This window comes from Eriocheir sinensis, chromosome 26 (assembly GCF_024679095.1).
Source record: "Eriocheir sinensis breed Jianghai 21 chromosome 26, ASM2467909v1, whole genome shotgun sequence".
NCBI classification, from domain to species: Eukaryota; Metazoa; Arthropoda; class Malacostraca; order Decapoda; family Varunidae; genus Eriocheir; species Eriocheir sinensis.
Window position 1 is genome coordinate 19,202,984 of NC_066534.1, and position 12,213 is coordinate 19,215,196.

General features: G+C 44.7%; 1 protein-coding gene and 1 long non-coding RNA gene across 4 annotated transcripts; one reads left to right on the plus strand and one right to left on the minus strand.

Annotated features, from left to right (window-relative positions):
- Positions 1–929: 929 nt before the first annotated feature.
- Positions 930–5,081, minus strand: LOC127003860 (uncharacterized). 2 transcript variants are annotated; one of them, XR_007757448.1, is made up of 4 exons: positions 4,649–5,081; positions 3,659–3,806; positions 2,110–2,264; positions 930–1,615 (listed from the first exon to the last, which is right to left on the minus strand). It is a non-coding gene; the product is annotated as an uncharacterized LOC127003860 (long non-coding RNA). The 2 variants fall into 2 exon arrangements; XR_007757447.1 differs by lacking the exon at positions 930–1,615 and having other exon boundaries at positions 2,009–2,264; positions 4,649–4,977.
- Positions 5,082–6,034: 953 nt separating this feature from the next.
- LOC127003937 (uncharacterized) lies at positions 6,035–11,755 on the plus strand. Of its 2 annotated transcripts, none has more exons than XM_050871036.1 (7): positions 6,035–6,165; positions 7,457–7,620; positions 8,184–8,386; positions 8,833–9,027; positions 9,583–9,666; positions 10,602–10,766; positions 11,073–11,755. In XM_050871036.1, exons 2-7 carry the CDS (start codon positions 7,458–7,460, stop codon positions 11,229–11,231), a joined length of 969 nt encoding a protein of 322 aa, XP_050726993.1. In that variant the 5' UTR covers positions 6,035–6,165; position 7,457; the 3' UTR covers positions 11,232–11,755. The 2 variants fall into 2 exon arrangements, with proteins under 2 accessions (XP_050726993.1, XP_050726991.1); XM_050871034.1 differs by having other exon boundaries at positions 6,160–6,299.
- The last annotated feature ends 458 nt before the right edge of the window (positions 11,756–12,213 follow it).

The following is a 12,213-nucleotide window of genomic DNA, read 5'->3' on the forward strand; positions in this document are numbered from 1 at the left end:
CTGAAGAGGGCAACAATTTAAGGCATGTAGCTTGTATGATATAGGTTCTATAGAAGGAAAGGGACATCATAGTCTTGTTCTAGTAATGGAAATATATGAAGGTTTAGAATTCAGGGCTTTGTACTCTACTGCATATCTGAAGAGGGCAGTTAGTTAATGCATGCAGCTTATATGATGGAGGTTGTCTAGAAGGAAAGGGGCATCATAGTCTTGTTCCAGTCACTGAGGCAAGAAGGTTCAGAATTCAGGGTTATATATTCCATTGCATTTCTTAAAGAGGACAACTAGGTAAATACTTAACCTAACCAAATCTCCACAGGCCAGAACATGATTATGTTTATCAAGGACGGCCTCATCATGAAGAAGACCCTAGAACATACACTTCCTCGCCTGTCTGCAAGAACCAGAAGTGCAGGAAGCGTCGTCACATAGGCTTTGGCAAGAGGAACTGAACGATTTGATCTTCAGTTGTATGGTAGCTGGACAGAGGCCGGGAACAGCTGACATGTGAGTACAGTATCTTGTGTTTGATTGTTGTTATATAGGGTAGGCTGGTCTATGGCAGTGCTCTTCAACCTATATTGATGTCATTTACCCCCTTATAGTCATTAACAAGCTATACACTAGAGGGTCATTAATTTTTCTTTGATAAAATAATAAAACTTGTCAGTCTATTCAAGAGGAAAGATAAAAAGTTGATTTAATTTCCCATGTGATTCCCTGTATTCACTAATGTTACCTCAAGTCTCCATATGTACCAATTTACCACTCCAGTAATGCAGACAGAACAGATTCAGTTTCCATGGCTATCATTTGGTTCCCTCTATCAGAACTGTTTTCCATCTCATCTCTCCCACCTCAAGACAGTCGTCCACCCAGGTGAATAGCACTGTTGTAGAGTTGAAGGGAACACTTCAAATCAGGTGTAGTATTGTCTGCTCATTTATTGCAACAAATTTCCAATACATATCACAGGGGACAAAAGGGCAGTAAAAATTATATCTTCATGGTTCAAGCCAGAGTGGTCCAACTTCAGCTTGCAATCACCAATAGAAAAACATTGATTTATTCTACATCAAAATTTCTGAAGTGTTTGTGATGCTAAGGCTCTAGATATACTGTGTACAGTATTGCTAGGTTACTTGCAGACCCTGCCAAGAACTCTCGTATAACTAAAAGATCATAAGTATATTTTATATCATTAGTATTATAGGTCTTGGATGTCTCTTCTTTGGTGAACGCCCGTATTTTCCCTTACGGGGTTGGACAGGTCGATGAAAATAGTTCTTGGGTCTAATTAAAGCAATTCAATATACATATGCAGGCCTTACGCCTTACGTGGGAACTTCCCTCCAGGGGGTGGCTGTGGCAGAAGCGTCTCCCTCTCAGCACACTCAATCATGCTACTTCCTACTCTTGCTCCAATACTCACCCATCCTGACACGTCACATGCACCTCTTACATAACTCAAGTATAGAAACAGCTTCAAATTGGATTCCTCCTGTGTTTGACTTTCATGCACGGCTCACGGTGAAGGGAAGCGCCTGCCTTCGTGGTCTTTCATTTATAAGTTTAGTGTTAAAGTTCTTCATGGTGTCAAAGAAGTTGGACCACTCTGAAATCAATTTATCTGATTTGTAGTATTTTTCTGTCTTCTAGATACTTTGTTGTGCTGATAGTGATTTCAATTTGAGCAGTGGAAATCAGTTTCTGTTTGACTATTTGCATTAATTCTCACTATTACTGCTCTATCCATAAAAAAATATTAATTGCAAATTTTACTTTAATACAATGTTGAAATTGTACAAAATATGTAGAAAATTACTAGAAATGCAAGAAATATGCATTAATTGGGCTAATATCGGTAAAATAAGGTCAAAATATCCAAAAACGGGCCTAAAATACATCCTAAAAATTACCCCTAAAAATTACCCTAAGTCATAACTACTCGGAAAAGGCCCCGGAGAAAAACTGGAAGAACATTCTGTGAATTCAAACAAGAAGAGTCTCCGGATCAGTGCATTTATTGAACACCTTTACAGATACTTCAACAACTGTACATTATAAAAGTTCTTTGAAAGCACAAGAACTTTCTTCATTAAGTGTCACCTTGTTTCTTTCAGTTGTGATGCTCGGTGGACTCTGGATGGGTGTAGTAGCAACTCTCCAAGAAGGTGTAGCCCCTGTCCTCCATCAGTTGTTGAAGCCCTCCAGCAGGCAGCACGGAGACCTCCTGTGCACACAATGCGAGACAATGCGTCCGTCTGTCAGATTTCAGGAACGGTTTGTTGGGGAGAGAACGGAAGATCTTAGTCAACTGTAAATGTTTAGCATATATGTACTGAACTGAATAGAAAATTTGCCATGAACTCTCATGTATGCATTAGGTGAAATAAACTTAAGGGACACTAGAATGAGTTTTTTTAACACTAAACGCTCGGAGTCTTCCAACGGAGACACTTTGAGGTATTATGGACTTAAGTAACAAAGTATTGATGGAGTTTTCATTACAAGATCACTTTTCAAACAATAAATCTTTACCATATAATTTTTAGGACTTCTAAAAGTACATTTACAGTAGATCTTGCTGCACAATATTTATGACTTATCTAAGAATAACTTAGTTTGCATTATAGGTTCAGTTCACTATCTTAATTTCTAAAGACTGATTATATTTTATAAAAGTGTGTAATTAACAGATGAACAAGCAGTATACGTTATTAACCAGGCCAGCTGCCCACAGTACATGACTAGGGGTGACAAACCTATCCCTGTACAACAAATTATTTAGAACACTGTTGGGAGGACAATGAAGGGGGATTGGAAACTAACTTGAGAAGTGGAGTACACACGCACGACAATCATTGCAAACCCTGACCACAGAAAAGAAAACAAAATCAGGGAGTGAAGAGGAAAGGGATGGGGAGCTCATGGTAACCTTGAGGACACATGACAGTCAGTGCAAACCGTGATCACAGAAAGGAACTCAGAGAGAAGAGGAATGGGATGGAGATCTTGTGGTAACCTTAGTAATATGAATAGCAACCTGCCACTCTCCCTGACAACAAAGTAAAATCAGTTTATCTTGCCAGTCCTAACACATAGTTCACAAACTTGGCAGCTTACAAAAGATCTAAAGAGAAAGCCTAAAAAGCACACTGAGAAATGAAGAGAAAAAATGCTGGCTATAAAATTTAGAATCAACAAGAGATCAATATGGATTAAAGAACAAAGTATGAAGAAATCATTGTCTCTTAAGAATAAGAAATGGACTTCTGGAAGTCATGTGTACAACATGTGACAGCTGGACAATCTAAGTACATAATTGGACAATCTAAGTACATAATAGGAATTAACACCTTGACTGGGTTTCCTACGAGAAGACATCAAGCTATAGGAATGGAACAAAAAGTAGCAGCTTAATTTAATGAAGAAAAATGTAATGTAAAGTCATGTACCTTGGGAGGGGAAATCCAGCACGCCAATACCACATGGGAAACTCTACACTATCCACCACAGAGTCAGAGAAAGACTTGGGACTATATGTTACCAAGTCTACAAGTGAAGGCCAAACCCATGCCAATCACAACGGACGGGTTAAGAATGACATCCCAAACAGATGCTGTGCTAGTTCATAAACAGTAACTTGCAACTAAACTGGAGCTGTTGCTGTTGCTAGTAAAGGCCTCTCATGGGACGGAAGCTGCTGGAGTGGCTCTGGAAGGCACACGGCTGATGGAGGGAGGCCGTGGCTGGTCTGCTTGGCTCCTCCAGGCACTCTCCCTTCAACATCTCACCATTCTTCCCTTGCCATGTGAAAAAGGGAATGTGAGAGTATGCACTTGATGGTAATTATATTGCTCAACACAACACTAAAACAAACACAATAATCTTTCTTTTTTAACTTACAAAACCATTAGAGTAGAAAGTAAGTTTTTATACAATAGCTCCCTCATAGTTTTGGGATACTGTACCATTATGCAGCATCATTTCTCATACATTTTTGTCTCGCGCGCGCGTAGGCCTACCTGTTGACTGTTCATTCATGACCTCACTACCACTCACTCACTCGTTTCGTAACCGGGAGAAAGAAAATCCATGCGGGAGGAGTCTAGATATCGTTGGTGGTGTTATTTCACGTTCTCGTCCTCTATATTAAATACCTTCCTCCTACTTATATAAATACAGTCTTTTCTTAAGTAATAGGGTAAGGAAGGGTACTAACGGTGCTGGGTGGTGTGCAAGGAGTCTAGGGATCGTTGGAGGTGCGTTCATTCACATTCTCGTCCTCTGCATACTAAACACCTTTCTCCTACTTACAAGCGTACAGTCACCTCTTAAGTACCGCGCTAAGGAAGGGTAGTCACAGGCTGGGTGGTGTGCAAGGGGTCTAGATATCGTTGGGGGGGTTGTTATTTCACGTTCTCGTCCTCTCCACACTAAATACCTTTCTCCTACTTACAAGCGTACAGTCACCTCTTAAGTAACGCGGTAAGGAAGGGTAGTCACAGGTTGGGTGGTGTGCAAGGCGTCTAGATATCGTTGGTGGTGTTATTTCACGTTCTCGTCCTCTCCACTATAAATACATTCCTCCTACTTATAAGCGTACAGTCCTTTCTTAAGTAGTGGGGTAAGGAAGGGTACTCACGGTGCTTGCTGGTGCGGGAGGAGTCTAGATCCTTGGTGGTGCTGAATCAGTCGTCACGGCTTGGTGTGTGGCGGCAATGATCTGTTCTTTACCGCGGCCACTTGGATCGTCCACAAGGAATCTCTAATCTGCTTGGCCTCAGCTCAACCCGGACTCAGCCTGTCGTCTGGGAGGGGGTCACGAGTTACACAGCAGCCGGCACACGAATGGGGAGACTAGAACCTTGAACACGGAGGTCACATTCGTCGAGGGGCTCCGAGGCTTCACTGAGCTAGAGGGACCAACTTCTGCGCCGGTTTCCTCAGTGAGACTTCGAGGCTTTAGTTGGTATGATTTGCAAACTAAAAATATTAATGCATCTTATGAATATATATGGATATTCCTATGTTTGTAGCAGCGATGTTTACAAATTTCTACCATCAATATACCTTTAGTCATTATCTCCGTGTTTTATTTCAATTGTATAATCGTATATCAAAAAGTTATCGAGGAATTGAATGAGTAAGTAAACGACTGAACCACTAACCTCTGCAACTCTCACATACGCATTGAACTCCTACCTTCCTCAGCAACACGTATATATCTAACTAATAAAAAGGTCGATAGATCACGCACACTTTTTTTTCTATCAACTCTACACCTTACGACATCCTGGGCCTTAATTATTACTTCAAACCTCTTAACTTACCCTTCAATACCCCTGAACTACCGAATGGATAACTAATGAACAGGCGGTACTGAGGTCTATAATCTTCAACGTGTCGGGCGCCCATTACGACTATTTCCCCAGGCCACAGAGAAGACTTGCTGGGTTTCCATGGGTGATCCTCTCGTTTAAGATGATGAAGTTGTGCAAAACTATCACTAGGATCACAAAACAGTCCATGAAAATCTTAAACTTTTGCCAAATCACTACTAAATCACTGGACTACTAGCTTACTACTAAATTGATCGCTATATCGCCGGGCTACTAAAGCAATACTAAATCACAAAATCACTGGACACGACCCCTCTACGACCCTTCCACGTAACTCAATACACAGAATCAATACTTGTAGGCAATGGATTATAGCTTCACTTTAATCTTCATAGAGCAATATAAACAGTACAACTTGTTTTCAGAATATTTGGTTGTCCTTATAAATGAGTCGAGATATAGATAGATATATTGATTGATTGATTGATTTTGATTGATTGATTGATTGATTGAGAGAGAGAGAGAGAGAGAGAGAGAGAGAGAGAGAGAGAGAGAGAGAGAGAGAGAGAGAGAGAGAGAGAGAGAGAGAGAGAGAGAGAGAGAGAGAGAGAGAGAGAGACACACACACACACACACACACACACACACAGTACCATAACCTGAGGGCGAGGAGGAAGCTGTGAAGGACGAAATTTTGCATCTCTTTTTCCTGGTCGGCGCTGGACGTGGCGGGCCCCAGGCGGCGAGGCGTTCGTGGGCCGCCCAGAATAACTTGAGGAGCCAGCAGCGGGGCGGGGCAGGAGTGAGCGGCGTCCCCGTGGTAAGTCCCGCTAACCTGAGACGTAACTGAGGACGTAACCATAGTGCGTGTTGGGCGGCGTCGTGGGCGTGAACGAGGGGCATCGACTGAGACTGTGTGGGTCAAGTGATGACTGGCGGCCCCTCTGTGCTGGAGTGAGTTGACTGGCTGCTTGAGTTTAGGACAAGTGACATAATGTTTTTTTTGTGTGTGCATGTCTATCTGTCTTTCTATCTATCTATCATTGTCTCTATATGTCTATCAATCTATCTATCTTATCTATACGCAGCTTTACTTGAACACGAATGAAATGTTTCCTTGTAATTTGTGTTTGGCCGCTGTTCTGCATCCTCTTAAGTAGACAACTGCCTAAAACCTAATGACATAATCGCGTCGAGTGCTGGGAGGCAGCGTGTCCGCCTTCCCTCCGCCCTTGCGTGAGTCACGATATCAGAGGCCGTGTCTTTCTTTATCATACAGGGAAAACTTTGAAGAGTCTCTGCTAAGTGTTATATAGGTAATGCAGCAGCAGAAAAGGGTAACTGGAGGCTGTGGAGGCAAAGGGCAGCGTGTAGGCCTGTATGTAAGGGGCGGGCGGCACAGCGGCGACGACCTGGAGGGGAAGCGCACGAGCCATAGGACAGTAGGTGATGGTCTTCCCACAGCCACGGAACAGCTCTTAATTAAAGGAACACATGGACGAATACACAGCCTCCCTCATCCACCCTCGACGCCCCGCCCACCGGCCTGTCCTCCTCGCCCTCCCTTGCTCGCTAGTTTCAACACACTTCTCACCCTCGAAGTAACAGTGTCTTTAGTGTAGGCATCTCAAAACATTACCATTCTGCGACTAACACAACCCGCGCTCCTGTGATCGGTAACTTTCCGTGCATACCATCTTGAGCATCAGCCTCGCGACACACTTGTGACCCTCGGGGCGGAGGATAAAGTTGCCAGTGCTCCCCGCCGCCTGTTCAGTGCAGGGAGCGACACGTCAACACCGCCACGTGCACACTGACATAACCTCGACATGTGCGTGAATGGAGAATGGAGAGGTGAATCGTGTGTGTGTGTGTGTGTGTGTGTGTGTAATTCACCCCTCGGCCCATACTATAGGAGAAGAAGGGTCAAACTACCAGAAGGGTCATAAAACCACCATTGGAAACGCCCCAAACTCTTACGAAAGCCTTGTCAAATGTGAGCTTGGGCGCCGAAATGTTTAAAAATATGACCCAGTTACTCTTGAAAGGCCTTGACCGCCCCGTTTCTGCCCCTGATTCTTCTTGTTAGCGAGTTGATTCTTCCTGCCCAGAATGTCTAGACGCTGCCTCAACGAGCGGGGTCACTGGAGGCTGCTGGCGGTGTGGCTATTGGCGCTGACGGTGGCTCTGGGGATGCAGGCGGCGGGGCTCTCGCAGGCAACAGAGACAGCCTGCGGCCTAGTCACCTGCGCCGCGCCGGAGCTTCCCTCGCGGCGTGAGTTGTGGCTTGGTCTTCTTCTTCTTCTTCTTCTTCTTCTGTTGACCTGTATCGCTATGTATCGCTTCGTAGGTTCTCCCCCTCATGGTCCTCACTTCTGCTTTTTTTGGCCTTCGTAGCGGCACTCCCTCATGCAGCTCTTCACCGGCTGGGTCTCTTGTTTTACTCCTTTTCTTTCTTTCCTTTTTTTCTCTTTCCTTCCAAGATTTCTGTATTGTTCCTTTTGCTTTTTGGTCTTGTTTTCCTCTTTTTCTTTCCTTTTTTTTCTTTTCATTCCAAATTTCTCTAATGTTCTCTTTGCTTCTTCAGTATATACATTTTCAAACAAGTATTCCCCAGTGATGTCTTCTTCTTCTTCTATAATATATGGTTGGTGCAGCCTTACACCTATTTACACTTTGTTTTTTAAGGATGTGACAGACTTCAGATGCAACGCAGTCAAGCTACCACCAGGGTCACTAAACTACACCTGGAAATGCCCCAAAACTCCTACGAAAGCCTTGTCAAGTATATGAGCTTGGGCGCCGAATGGTTTAGTAATACGGCTCTTTACCCCGCAGCCGAGGTGGAGGTGCTGGTGGAGGGGCCGCTGAACGAGAGGGACGAGCGGCTGATCGAGTGGGTGAGGGCGGGGGCCGGGGGTCACCTGCTGCCGCCCTCCGCCGCGCCCTACGACATCCCGGACAACAATATCGGCAACTGGAAAGGATCTGACGGCTGGATATTCTACGTCAGCCAAGTGGAAAAGTACTTCGGGAAAAAGGTATATAACGCAATCCCACACACTTACACTGGATAAGGCGTTCGTACAAGTTGTGTTAGTAGTTTTATGAGCCTAGTGATAGTTTGACGAGACTTCTGCCCCGTGAACGTGGAAAATACTCATGAGAACCCGACTAACCTACTCTATGGGCCTGGGAAATATTTGTTACGAGTATACAGGAACTGGTGCCATATTCTTAACCGTGAGCTCCCACTACGACTATTTCTCAAAGCCACAGAGAAGAGTGACCGGGTTTATATAGGTGTTTTTCCCGTTCAAAATGTAGAAGCCGTGTAAAACTGTCACCAGCATCACAAAGCAGTTCATGGAAATCCTAACAACTTCACTGCGAGGCTTTACAAATTGGAGCACAGAGGCGCCGATACGTCTGAGAGCACAGGTCCTGGACAGCCGATTTCACGTGGTGCGCGGCGTCTCCCCAACAGGAGGGCGGGTTCTTCGTGGAGGCGGGGGGGCTGGACGGGTACATGCTGTCCACCACGCTACGCCTCGAGCAGCAGCAGCGGTGGGAGGGCCTCTTGGTGGAGCCCCGGCCAGACATGTTCGAGCAGCTGCTCACGAGGCACCGGAAGGCTCACGCGGGTAGATTCTGCCTCTCGGAGAAGTCCTATCCACACAAGGTATATGTTTGTCTGTGTCTGTCTGCCTGCTTGTCTGTATGCCTGTCTGCTTGTCTGTTTGTCTGTCTGTCTCTAATGACGACCCTGATAACTGATGAACACTATTATCCAATTTTCAAACACAAGAGAAGTCGCTGCTACTCACCTTTGAAGTCTTCTTGTGACCATCATACGTGGGTTTACCTGGAAAGAAACACTCCAGTCATTAATAAGAAGGGTTTAACTTTATGCATGTCAAATTTAATCACTCTGGCATCACTCCTTAGTCAGCCTATACGAACTTCTCAGAGCACCCTCGTATCTTCGCCCCACAGACAAGTATACCTTCAGCTCTACCTTTTACGGACGAACTTTTCAGCCCAACCTCGTATCTTCGCCCCACAGACAAGTATGCCCCCAACTTTTCCTTTTGCAGACGAACTTTTCAGCCCACTCTCGTATATTCGCCCCACAGACAAGTATGCCCCCAACTTTACCTTTTGCAGACGAACTTTTCAGGCCACTCTCGTATATTCGCCCCACAGACAAGTATGCTCCCAACTTTACCTTTTACAGACAAGCTTCTGGATGAGCCCCGACTACTCCAGGGGCGACGTGGTGTACAGCGCGCTTGGCAGTCAGCTCTTCGAGAAAGTCAAGGTGAGCTGCACATTTAATCGTCTGTTTAACATTATCTAAACATTTAGGCTGGTATTGTCAGATGCTCCCACCCCTCACACCAACTATTTCCAAAGGCCAAAAAGGAGGTTAATCGAGTTCTAATGAGTGTTCTTTTAAGTTCACGGTACAGAAGAAGGCTCAGACTACCACCAGGGTCATAAAAGTACCCCCTAAACTCCCACGAAAGACTAGTAAATTACGTGTTCTTGGGCGCAGAAATGTTTAAAAATATGGCCCTTATACACGAAGCCCACTGATAATACTGCACAACGAAAGATGAAAACATTGATATACGTACTGTTCCAATGCTTGCGTGGTCATGTAATATGCTGTTTGGTTGTGTTTGTAGCAACGCAGCTCGTCTCTTTGACATGATGGAAGCACTTTTACACGGAGCGTTCTTATGGCAATGAGTGAATGAACCAATAGTGATGAAAACAGATATATGAAGTGTTTTAATACTGGACCAGCCACGCTAGACATTCCTGAGTGCTGGAGGGTGGGACTGATTTGTTTAGCGAATCTCGAACTGCCGATGATAAGTGTCTCAGTTGCTTCCTCTTTCTTTTTATGGAGTAGAGTGGTACGATCTCTTATTATGATTTCTATATCCTTTTTTACGACTTTGTAAATATGTTGACTTAACTCCGTGGAACTCTTACGCCTCATTGAATTGTGTGTTTAGATCCGTTTTCCAAGGCGTGGTTAATTGGTTTTGTTGATTTTTTTATATCCTTTTTTACGAGTTTGTAATATGGCGACTTAACTCCGTGAAACTCCAACGCTTCAAACTAATTCCAACCCAAAAAGGAAGTTAAAAAGCCATACTAGCCACATGACTGTCAATAATTACTAATATGACCTTTGAAGAATCCAGCGATAGTGTTCTTATGTTCTTATTTCCCGTGCCTTAGCCAGAGCAGAGGGAGCGCGGCAGCGTGGTGAGCGCCCTGTGCCTCCCGCTGGCCACGCTGCTGCGGAGCCTCGGCAGGACCCACGTGGACCTCTGGGTGCTGGACGTGGAGGGCGTCGAGTGGGGCGTCCTGGACCTCTTCCCCTTCCACGAGATCACCGTTGACGTGAGTACAGACAGACCGACCAACCGACCGATACAGGCAGACAGACAGACAGACAGACGGAGAGACGGACGGACGGACAGATAGACAGAGGGACACACACACACACACACACACACACACACACACACACACGTACATGCACGCACCACCACCACCGCCAACAACAACAACAACAACCAACTCAACCAATACAACCAAAATAACAACCCGACGCAGCTCCTCTCTGGCCTTAAAAAATAGCCATAACAAGAACCCGAACCGTTTGACATTACCAATCTGATACTCACCGCCTCTTCCTCCCTTCAGATGCTGGCGGTGGAGCGCAAGAAGAAGGGGGCGGAGGATCGGCGGGGGTTCATCAGCATGGTACAGTCTAAGGGCTTCACGCTGGCGGCGAGCATCGTGGAGGACTTTGTTTTCATTAGGAACAACTCAGAACTCGCGCGCCTGGCCAAGGAGCGCTAGAATATGCAGCTGGAGTTTGCGGTCCACAGCTAAAGAGGAAAGAGAACAGATTGACAAGATGCAGAGGGCAGCTACAAGGCGTTTAAGCTATACAGAAAGGCTAGAAAATAAACTGGATTTGCCAACACAGGAAGCAAGGAAAATAAGAGGTGTCATGAGTGTTATACGAATGTGTGAGTGGGAAATATAACATCAGGTCCGCTAAGTCAACTTCAGCGCTTAAACAGACATATAGAAAGTCGCGAGTGTCAAAAGTATGTGAAAAAAAAGTGTTAAGGATGTAAGATTGTTAAAAGATAATGTGTGAGTGGCAGAAAAGAACAATAACGGGTCCCCTAAATCAAGTGCAGTGCCTAACCAGACGTATAAAAAGCCGAGAGAGACAGAGGTATATGCAAACAAAAAGGTGTTGTGGATGTATCGCATAAAGTGACTATATACTATTTTTTCAATCCTAAAAATAAAGTCAGGTTAAACTACATATAGACGTTTACTTATTCACCGCCATTAAAAGAGTAGAAAGATGCTTGATTTTCTTTTTCATAACGCTTGACCCACAGCAGTGATTGTAGAATTCCGGGATGGAGCTACAGCACTACTACTACTACTACTACTACTACTACTACTACTACCAGTAACAATAGTTCCGTCCTTCAGCAGTCAATCGGCAACTCATCATAGATATTCCTGTTAATACAGTTCTTAATATTTTCCTCATCCTTCCCCTCCTCCACCTTCAAGTCCAACCTTCGCCAAAGTGGTCTATTTTCTTTTTTTTTAGGTCTCCAAACGCCCGCCGTATAACATTTCATACTCAGCGGATAACAATCGGCAGCTTGGGACAAGGCGTCACTTTACACGAGACGCAGCATGAGCACACCCCGAGCCAAGGCCGTGTTGAAGGGCGGGGCATTAAGAACCTAACAAGTTGATGTGATTTGTTTACCAAGGTCTCTGGGTACTTGCTCCTTAATTAAAAGCC

Excerpts from the sequence above, each read along its gene's own strand:
- LOC127003937 (XM_050871034.1), top strand. The coding sequence starts at position 6,274 with ATGACTGGCGGCCCCTCTGTGCTGGA. Across the intron at positions 6,300-7,456 it reads GGCGGCCCCTCTGTGCTGGA|AATGTCTAGACGCTGCCTCA; the intron begins GTGAGTTGACTG and ends CTTCCTGCCCAG. Across the intron at positions 10,767-11,072 it reads TCCACGAGATCACCGTTGAC|ATGCTGGCGGTGGAGCGCAA; the intron begins GTGAGTACAGAC and ends TCCTCCCTTCAG.